Source organism: Myotis lucifugus, unplaced genomic scaffold (genome assembly GCF_000147115.1).
Source record: "Myotis lucifugus unplaced genomic scaffold, Myoluc2.0 scaffold_1, whole genome shotgun sequence".
Classification (NCBI taxonomy): Eukaryota; Metazoa; Chordata; class Mammalia; order Chiroptera; family Vespertilionidae; genus Myotis; species Myotis lucifugus.
Window position 1 is genome coordinate 33,962,773 of NW_005871049.1, and position 11,283 is coordinate 33,974,055.

At 43.2% G+C, this 11,283-nt stretch overlaps 1 protein-coding gene across 1 annotated transcript in view; it reads left to right on the forward strand.

The window, feature by feature from the left end:
- Positions 1–11,283, forward strand: part of GALNTL6 (polypeptide N-acetylgalactosaminyltransferase like 6) — a 915,183-nt gene that overhangs the window by 882,952 nt on the left and 20,948 nt on the right. Inside the window, exon 10 of the mRNA XM_023753492.1 lies at positions 2,783–2,899. Within this exon, the coding sequence (XP_023609260.1) occupies positions 2,783–2,899 (117 nt within the window). The remainder of the gene's footprint in view (positions 1–2,782; positions 2,900–11,283) is intronic.

An 11,283-nucleotide genomic window follows, 5' to 3' on the forward strand; every position in this document is an offset into this window, starting at 1 on the left:
CACAGATGTAGACAATTACGCCTTTGAAACTTGGCTGCCAGAGAGGTTTATCCCATTGTCTACACAGGTGCCAATCGAGTGAGAATTTAGAAAATGGGCCTCCTCCATTCCTGCCAAGCCCTTCCGAGTCACAGCATTTAGAAACAGAACACGGCTCCCTGGGAGGCGTCGGAATGAATTCAGGGGCAGATTTGGCTGAGCTGCTAGTCGGTGTCGCTGGCTCCTGTGTGTCCTTTTCTCCCCCACATCCCTTCTCCAAGAGCAGAGCCCCTCCCGTGAGTGAGCACCAGGCCAGCCCCCAGAGGGGAGCAGACTTCCTCCCCTGTGGCCAAGCCGCCATAGCCTGTCAATAGCTGCTTTTTCCCAAAATGCCATCCAGAGCTCCTGGGCGCGAGCGGAGGACACAATCGTGCCCTGAAGATGTCTTTGGCAGCAATGCATGCAGGTTCTCTAAGAAGAGTGTCTGTGAGTTAAATGGCCCAAGAATGAAAAGACTGCCCTGCCAGGGCTCCTGTCAGGCGGCTGCCAGGTTAGGCGGCTGGAGAAACCGACACCTGCACGCAGATAAGGAGATCAAACGGGAGCTTCACAGAGCGGCCAGGCTCCAGACAGAGAGAGCAGCATCAAACTGTTGACCTTCTGGGTGTTTCTGTTTCACCAACGAAACTCTGGCTCACCAAGGCATTGCTTTGACAAAAAGCGCATTTTCAGGTTGGATCCCCAAATCCCATGGTAAAGCTCCTCCCTGGTGCTTGTTGGAAGAAGGTGGAGAAAAAGTAAAAGAAGGGAGAGTGAGTCATAGGCACTTGGACACCAGCCAAGTCCATTCCCTGTCTCCCAGGATTTCCCATGCTAAGTGGAGGGATGCGATTAGTTTGCAAAGGGTGGGAGGCAAGCATTTTCCCTCATTCAGGGTTCAAGTTTGGAGTCTCTGCATTCCAGGAAAATGAGTGCAAAGGTACTTGTATGTATTTACTCACAGTTCATTTGTTTTCAGGGAAAGGGTCCATAGCCTTCCTTGAATTCTCAGAGAGGTCTGTAGGCCAAACTAGGTTAAGAACCATTGCCCCTGCCCTAGCCGGTTTGGCTCAGTGGATAGAGCGTCAGCCTACGGACTGAAAGGTCCCGGGTTTGATTCCGGTCCAGGGCACATGCTCAGGTTGCGGGCTTGATCCCCAGAAGGGGGCGTGCAGGAGGCAGCCAGTTGATGATTCTCTCTCATCATTGATGTTTCTCTTTCTCCTTCTCCCTTCCACTCTGAAATCAATAAAAATACATTTTAAAAAAAAGAACCGTTGCCCCTACATTATTTCACATTCCCTTTTATCGGGGACAGAGACCCAGAAAGTAGAGCTCCACTAGTGTAAGATGAACCCAAGCTGTGGCCAAATTCCCTGAATAAGGAAACTGGTACCCACCAGACTGACTCCCTCCTGAATGACATCACACCAACCTCCACTCCTAAAGCAAGTGAGGTGTGAAATAGCCCACTCCACCACCACCTCATCCAGCATCATTTATTCCTCTCATGTCACCCAGTGTATTTCCTTACAACCTTTTCTCTGCCTCACTGCCCCACCCAAGTAGAATAGGCCCAGGGCAGGCATCTTCGGTCGTGGGCACAGTCCTTACCTTCTCTACTCATTCTGGGCAAAAGAACCTTGACTAAGCTGATCAGCGGAGTACATCCTGTTCCTCTTCCTATTCTTCACAGCATCTAAAGGGATTATTTTAACCCAGGACTATACAAAGGCATAAAAAGGACTCAGCTATTTGAGCTTATCCACGCCTACATACCTAAATAACAACTATAAACAATATCCAACTCTGTGACTCCAGGATGTGGTTCTGCTGGGAACAGAACTGGTGAGATCTTCAGGCAGGAAGATTGGACAAAGGGATGTGTCTGTGTCCAAACTCTCTGATCCTGTTTCTGCTTTTGAGACTTTTCATAGTCCGCCCTTTTCCCACCACTAACAATTCAGTTCCTTCTATCAGTGTCAATATAATAATTGTAAAGAACTATCAGTTATCAGTCTTTTTTTTATTCTGCAACTTGTCACAGGTCAGACTTTACGTAGAGAATCTTTGTCCAGTATAGTATTGCACCAATAATGCTCTTTGCTACTTTGCTAATGCTGTCGGGTGACAGGTTACATTTGTCAGCCAGGTATAGGTATAGACCAAGACCACCCCAGGCAAACTACAATGTCAAGGTCACATTGTCCTGCCCAGAACCATACAGTGCTCAGTGATTCACTCTCTTTCACCTCACACTTTACCTGCATCACCTGCCTCACTGGGGATCTCACCCCCAGCTAGGGTGCAAATGGTAGAAGATGCTTTTGAGCAAAAAGATAACAGATTCCTCACTGAATTCCTAACCTCCTGAAGAAGAAATATCTCCCATTTTAGAAAAGTCATGAACTCTACAGTGCTCCCTGTGTGGCATGTCACACATTCTTTTGCTGGAGTCAGCCACAGCTTGCTCTTCAACCTTCTCATGTCATTTTACATGTAGACTGGACCATGTTATTTTTACTTCCCTGTTTTCTCCATAAATTGCACATAAATTTAAAGCATCATTCAATAATCATGAAATCTCAATATCTCTCTCTCTCTCTCTCTCTCTCTCTCTCTCTCTCTCTCACACACACACACACACACACACACACACACACACACACCAACTGCTGAGTCTGTGCCAGAATTGTCATAGATAACACAGAGCTAGAGGTAAAATAAAAAAGGGCCTCATGCTCACTCCTCCTTCTTTCCACAGATTCGAAACGTGGCAGCCAATCTCTGTGTGGACAGCAAGCATGGAGCCACGGGAACCGAGCTCAGGCTGGACATCTGTGTCAAGGATGGCTCTGAAAGGACATGGTCTCATGAGCAGGTATGCCAGCTCCCAGAAGCCATGGGATAGGGGCCGAGGCAGGCACGGGGGGACACAGTGGGAAGGAACCTCCGGAGGGGCTGTGTGGGACCTGGGGGAGGCTGTGGTTCTGTAGGTGAGTGAATCATTTCCCTTCTTTGTTTCTGTTCCTCCTCAGAGCAGTTGTGATCCTCAATGGAGATCATGTATAAAAATGTGCTTTAAGTCATAGGAAGGATGGAAGAAATGTTGACTGTGGCCCTGTTATATTTCCTTTCCCAGAATATATCGTTTTCAAACCATGAAAGGCCTGTCTGAGGCTGTGGAACTCTTCCAACTAAATTTCATGGTTTTCATGAAAGACTCTTTGTTACTCCATAAGTTTGTATGACTTTAATCTTATTTCCGCCCTCTGGCTGTTTATGGAAAAGAATATTTTGCATACACCTCTGGTTGCTGTAGGAGTTTGTAATCTCACACATGAAAGATACCTTGGAGGCAATAACACCCCATGAAGGATGAGCTTCATGGGCTACGTACAGGTTGTGTGCTGCTTCTGATTGAGAAAACCTTTCAGTGCTGCCCAGTTTGTGAAGTGAGGTGTGACCCCTGACCCGCTTTGAAGCTTGACAGCCCTCGTGAGGGGCTTTCCTCACACTGTGTCCCTGTTGTACTGTTTTCATGTTTAACTATGAACTATTTCAAATAGGAAACTATGAAAAACATTATACCTGGCATTTATAGACTCATCATGCAGATTTAACAAGTATCTTCAGCTATTTCTATATTTTTTAAAGAATAAAATTTACGCCCTAGCTGGTTTAGCTCAATGGATAGAGTGTTGGCCTATGGACTAAAGGGTCCCGGGTTCGATTCTAGTCAAGGACACATGCCCAGGTTGCAGGCTTGATCCCCAGTGGGGGCTGAGGGAGGGGGAGGCAGCCAATCAATGATTCTCTCTCATCATTGATGTTTCTATCTCTCTGGCCCTCTCCCTTCCTCACTGAAATCAATACAAATATATTTTTTAAAGAATAAAATTTACATATACAGTTAAAGCCCCTACCCCACCTTGCTACTCCCCTCTCTTCCTCTGCAAAAGGATATAGTCCACTTTCAGGATAGTATGTCCTCCCTGTGCTTTCTGCTTCCCAGAATTGTCCATAATGCCTCTCTTAGGCAAACCAAAAAGGAGACAAGCAATTTCCAGTAAAGTATTAGTGATGTTCTATTCTGCTCCGTTCTGCTCTGTTCTGTGCTGTTCTGTTCTGCTTGAGATATTCCTTACGTGTCTATCTTTTCTATTACGGGTAAAAACCTGCCGTGCCAGCCTAGGGTCTTCCAGAGTCCTCAGGTGTGCTGAGACCCAGCACGGTGGCGCCGTCCCCCACTGCCCCTTCCTGCCCCACCTCTAGCCTGAATTCTCAGGCAGAGCAGCATCATTCAGGAAAGCACCCATGCACTGAGTCCATAGCACCATCCAGAATTAATTCAGTCAATCACTGAACCAACAATGCCCCTTCCACCCCAAACCAGTAATCTGGTCCTTGCACTCTTATATACATATATTGATTTCAGAGAGGAAGGAAGAGGGAGAGAGAGATAGAAACATCAGTGATGAGAGAGAATCATTGATTGGCTGCCTCATGTATGTCCCATACTGGGGAGCAAGCCTACACATACACACACACACACACACACACACCACATGTGCCCTGACCGGGAATCGAACCGTGACCTGTCAGTTCATAGGTCAATGCTCAACCACCGAGCCATGCTGGCAGGGGGAGGTCCTTGTACTCTAATCCCACAAGCTCATGATGTTCTAGCAGGATCCTGGGCCATGCAGTCAGGCCCACCTAGATTTCAGCCCATTTACCCTGGGTGTCCTTGTGAAGTTATTAAACCTTTCTAGGCCATAGTTCCTCCCTCTTTAAGTAGGAACAACAATTCAGCTCCCAACAGGGTTATTATGAGAATAAGTCATGTCTATTATATAACAGCATCTTGCACATCGGTGCAGAGTCAATATACTTTTCTGCCTTCTCCCAGTCCTCCCCCCAGAGCGCTTCATGCTGACACCAAATTAGAGCTCTCTCAAGTCCGAGGCAGCCGCCACACACCAAATACTCTTTCTCGTTCACTCAAATCTCTATCCTGCAGCGTGTCATGCTGATCAGATGGGCTGTGAGGAAGACTGCAGCCCCAGGACTCACTGATGGGAATGGAAGTCAGTAAAAGCTGACTCACCTCCCCCTTTTCCTCTCTCTCTCTCTCTCTCTCTCTCTCTCTCTCTCTCTCTCTCTCCTCTCTCTCTCTCTGTAAGCACTACAGGGAAGCTACCAGGGGTGTGAGAGAGCGTTGGCCTGTTACCTCCAAGAAGCAATTCTGACTTCAGCCTGAGAGCCAGAGAGAAGGGTTCAGAGGCCTCCCAGTAAGACTGGTACCTAGAGAGGAAAGGTTATTTTCTAAAAGGAACAAGAAAAGGGAGCATGCCATAAGGAAAGTCTTTGTCTGAAGGGCCAAATTCCTCTCTGCCACCTCCTCAGCCCCACCAGGAACCAGACCTAGGCAGCTGGTTGATAGGAGGTACGCATACCTGAATGCCTGAATCAGGAGGAATATTTCTATCCCCTGGAGTGTTCTAGAATAAAATACATTCTGGAATTCAGATTTTATTTTCCCGCTGAAAATAAAGATATAGATAAAACCAACTCTCAGGTATACACTTTAAAAATTGTTCTTTTATTTTCCTCCCGGCTCAGGCAAAATAAACATCTATGGAATGTAATTCAAGAAATAGTCAGCAGAGGGCAGCACTAGACAAGCGGACATAAGAGGAGCTAAAGGGACCAGTTAATAAATCTCTTTAAAAAGATTTCCAGTCTCTGGAGACTGAAAGCAGAGCTACAGGAAGATTAAACAAGGTTGACAGGAGGTTGAAAATAAATCATATTTAAAATATGCACCACGCTATTTGACTTGGAGGTGAAAACATTGCAAGCTGCTTTGTTTTCTAGTAATTAACTGCAAGCTTTATTCAATGACTTATTGGCGTTAGGTCTCATTATTTTACATTTAGATTAAAATCCCTGAATGAGAAAAGAAGTATATCAGGACAGGAAAATTATAGCTATTCTTTTTCATTCAAAAGCATTCATAGAACACAAAAGGGACACTTATGAAAGCTCAAATGATCCTGTATTTTTAAAATAAACACAACAGTTCCATGGGAACTAAAGAAGAGTCTGTTGAAGTGCCCATTTTTTAGTTGAGGGGAAAATATGTATTATCACTGTTTCCAAACAGTGAAGATGAGTTTGAACTTTATTCTCTAACACAAATATACATGAATCACAACAACTGTATAAAAGACAACTGGAAAAACACTTATGCAGAAAGGTCCATGAAATATGAACATTCCTATTTAACAGCGCAAATCATTAGTCTTACTAAGACCAGAGGAAACTTCTGAGAGTGAATTCGTTGCAGGGGAAATACTTAAACTTTGAAAGGAGAGAAACTACCCGTTAGAATAGCAGTCTTGGCTTGTACCTTTTCTTGTTAATTCTTTTTTAAATCATTTTTGTTTTTAAATTATAGTTGGCATACAATATCAGGTGTACACCCCAGAGATGACACATTCTATAACTTGCTAAGTGATCATCTGGGTAAATCTCATCCCCATCTGACACCGCACATAATTATTAGAATACAGTGGGGCCTTGACTTACGAGTGTCCCGACTAACGAGTTTTTTGACATACCAGCTGTCTCTCCCCCGATTTTTTGCATTGAGTTGACAGAGTAATTTGAGTTAATGAGCTCCTTAACGAGCTCGGTCTCAAGGAGCTCAGTCTCCGAACAAATTAAACTCGTAAGTCAAGGCCCCACTGTATTGTGGACCACATTCCTCATGCTGCACTTTACATCCCCTTGACTATTCTGTAGCAACCAATTTGCACTTCTTAATCCCTTCACCTTTTTCGCCCATCGCCCCCAAACCCCTTCCCATCTGACAACCCTGAAAATGTCCTCTGTGTCTGTGAGTCCGTGTCTGTTCTGCTTGTTCGTTTACTTTGTTTTTTAGACTCGATTGTTGATGGATAAGATTGTTGCAGAGCACCAGTGATGACTAATGTGACTTCTATGAAGGAAGCAAGTGTCTGATTCGTTTTTCAGGGCCATCTATTTAGCTGTTTGATATCACTGTGGCATTGTGTGCTGGCTTTCAGTTTCCTTTAGGGACCAAGAAAGAAAACTAAAATTAGACTGTAGGTCTGGAAAGGATACTCCCCAGAGGCCATTATATTATGAGTCCCTGGGAAGAGGGAGGAGGGGAGGGGGAGGGAGGAGGGGTGGGGAGAGAGCCCTGGTGCTGTTTGGCCAGGCAGCTGCTCTGATCGCATTCTGGGGAGGAAGCGCTGACTGCAGTGGAGCAGGCCCTGGTCCTGCTGAGGAAGCAGACAAAAGCTCCCTTTCAAAGACCTGGAGGGGAGATGTGCAAGCAGAGATGAAGCAGGTCCCTGCATGTGGTAAAAGGACAGATTCTGGGACATGGTCTCACTCTCAGGACAGAACACATGGATGGGTACAAACTGCAGAAAGGGACGTGCGCTATCTCCCATAGCTGCCAACCACACAGCAAAATATCACCCCCTACAGAAAGAAAAATAGTTTTAATCTTTCCAAATTAGGTAGCAAAGCTATGACAGTGTATTTGCAGTACTGTGTCTAGTGAGCTTATTCATGCAATACAATGCAGACGCAGGCAACATTACTCACACCACATTAATGTTAAAGCAAAGATGTAGGAGTTATGTGTCATTCTGAATCTACATTTAAAAGTGTCACTTAAGAGAAGAAAGTAGAGCCCTAGCCTGTGTGGCTCAGTTGGTTGGGGCGTCATCCTGTGTACTAGAAGGTCACAGGTTTGATTCTGGTCAGGGCACATACCTGGGTTTTGGGTTCAACCTCCGGAGTGGGTACAGGAGGCAACCAAGCCATGTGTCTCACTCACATTAATGTTTTGCTCTCTCTCCCTCCCTCTCTAAAAAAAAGTAGTGAAAGTAATATCAATGTCCTCTAAAATTGAGGGATGGAGGTTAAAAAGCTCATCAGTTATTTTCTGGGAAATCTAAATTCTTCTGTTTGTAAGAAACAGCCCAAGGGAAGAAGACAAACTATGAATGTCACAGTAACATCACCCAAGGCAAACAGTGGCAATGCTTTCATCATGTCTGCTTGTTTCTGCCTTGACAAGAGTGCACACAGCAAAGTGTGCCTAATGAGTGAAACACTCAATGCCTGATTGCTTTGACATGGCCATTAGGGTAAGATAAATGGCAATAGAATGCATTTCAAAAACATAAGCGAAAACATTTTTAGCTAATGGTAGAGGCAACAGAGTAAGACGATGAATACAATCTGAAGCTATATCACATGGGGTGCGGGAAAGCAATCACCAGGTAATAATAATAATAATAATAATACATAAAACACATAAAACACTGAAGACTGCAGGCTAATAATCAGTCTACAAATCTAGTGACTGTTGCACTATAATAATAAAGGAAACAAGAAATAAAAGTCACTTAAAGATGCCCTGAAATATAATTGTGACAATACATGAATAAATCTGTCCAAGAGACACACCTGTGTAAGTGTGCCCTAACACAGATTCTTTTGGGCCTAACAGATTCGTTTATTAAAAAGTAAGACAAGCAAAACATAAGAAAGAAATAAGTAAGAAATACTGTTATAAAGCCATTTGACTCCTGCAGGCCTGATTTTCCTCAACTGCATCATAAGAGGCTGTTCCAAGTCATGATTATGGTCCCTTTTGGCTCCGGCCTTCTGAGAGTACAGCAGGCCCTCCAATCATGCTGTATTGTTCAACATGGTTTCGTTATAACATTGATGAGTTGCCATAGGAACTTAACTCTTGTTTATATCAATTAGCCTATGCTAAAACTGGTTTCGTTATATGTTGTTTCACTTAAAGTCACAGAACCTACCGATGATGTTAAGTGAGGACTGACTGTTTAAACGGCAAAAAGAGATACAGAGACAGAGAGACAGAAAGACATCAACAGAGAGGGAAATGGATTAACCAGTGAAAACCACTGGTTCCTGCATTGCTTGGTCTGTTTATGGTACCAAGGAAATTTACATTTAAATAAAATATTTAATCAATGCCAATGGCAGGCTTAGAGGTTGGGAAATAATAGGTTACTGAGCCTAGACTCATTGAAGTTGAAAGTTCAACAAATAATAATATGGTTGATATTATAATTAGACCCAAAGAGAACAAATTCTTTTGATGGACCAAGAAGATTGATTCATTCATCTTCAAGCTATTCCAATATACTTTTTGTTAATATAATGAGTGCAAATTTTATTTATTTTGTAGAAATTGTATTGAACATTGATTATGTGTCATGAGTTGTTCTGGGTGCTGGAAACATGAAGATAAAAAAGGTATGATTCCTGCCATTTAAGATCTCACTGCCTGGTGGGAGATACAGAAACATAAATGGACAAACATGATGAAATAACGTAAGGGTGGCAAGGAGTAAGGAGCTCAAACAGGAAGGCTGCTTGGAGGAGTGGACAGCTGAACTGACGTTGGCCTTCCAACCAGCGGAACACTCATTAACAAAGTCACAGGAGGGAAAATATAGCCTGATTGATGCAAGGGACTGTAAATGTTTTATTGTTGCTGGGAGGTAAACGAAGGGAAGAGATGCAGCTATAAAAAAAATGGCAAAGGGCAGATTGTGGCAAGTTCTTTCCATGTTAAAGAGTTTGAACTTTAGAGGTTATATGCAAATATTGTGGGATTTTAGGTTGAGAGGTAGCATGGCCAAATAGGCATTTCAAACAGACTTCTCTGGAGGCTGAGGAGGACAAATAGGAAGGAATTTCAAAAGGAACATGGGGGTGAAACTATTAGGTCATTTTAGTAGTCCGGGGCAACGGTAGTGGAGATAGAAAGGAAGAGATACTTCCAGCAATATTTGGAAGACAAAAAATGGCTGGACTTGTTCATTGATTAGATGAATAGGGTGAGTAAGACAAAAGAGACAGGCTGACAAGTTGGATGATCTGACCACCAACTAAAACAAAATATAGGAATAGAAACAGGCTTAGAAGGGATGAAAATCAATTAAATTTAGGATGTGTTGAATTTGAGATGTCCATGTAGGAAAATCCTACGTGGAGTTGGACTAACACAGATTAGTTATCAGCACATTGTCAAGAGTTGAGTTGAGTATATTTAAGACCAACAAGAAAGGTGCAAAGACAGAGGGTCTAAGGGAGAACCCAGAGCAACATCTCTGTTGAAGAGACGCATAAAAGAGGACATGGACAAGATGGAGTTATAGGATAACAAAGCCCAGAATTTCAAAGCCAAGGGAGTTGTGAATCCTGGGTTGAAGGGAGTGATCAAAATCAGAAACGCTCTTCTGGGCAGTGTAGCTAGAGCACTGGCCCTCACACCAAAGGGTATTGGGTTCAATTCCAAGTCAAAGGCACATACCTGGGTTACAGATTTGATCCCTGGCCTTGGTTGGGGCTCGTGCGGGAGGCAACCAATCGATGTGTCTCTCTCACATTGATGTTTCTCTCTCTCTCTCTTCCTCCATCCCTTCCACTACCCCCAACCCAACCTCCAAAAAAAATAAAAAGCAATGGAAAAATATTGTTGGGTGAGGATTTTTTAAAAATCAGAATTACTGAATAAACATTTTTTTTTTGAGAAGTCATTCTTCTGCACAGAAATTAAATGAATCTAAAAGTGCCTCAGTCCACAATCATATTTAAACAAACAAGGAAAAAACTCAAGGGAAAGAGATCACACAATTTTTCTTTATCAATCAATTTCAAATGACTCACCTAAAATCTCTTGTCCTTCTATTCAGAATATTCCCGTTCAGGTCCTGTCTTGTGGGGAAACAAAATATAGTCACTTGCCGTTACTCAGTAAACTTCCATATGTTTGATTTAAATCGTTTCTGATTTTCTTCAGATCACTCACCCAAGTTCTTTCAAGTTTCTGCAGTTTCTCCACCATTTAACTGTTTTTGTTAGCCATCCCCAGAATTTTTCCAGATTCTCTATATTTTCTTTTCTGAATAGCACTTTAAAACTGAAATATACTAAGAGCCTGGTCAATAGAGGCACTAAGTGTATTATCTATATACTAGTGTCCTGGTGCACAGATTCATGCACACTGAAAGAAAATTAATTGGAAGAAATATTTTAATATTGCTATTCGCCCTTTCTCTATAATAGAAGTGTCAACCAAATTCATGAGCAACAATGACAGATCGAAACACACACATGCAATTGGCGCCAGTGAGAGCTTTATATGTATCATGCATGTGTGAGTCAACTTAGCCA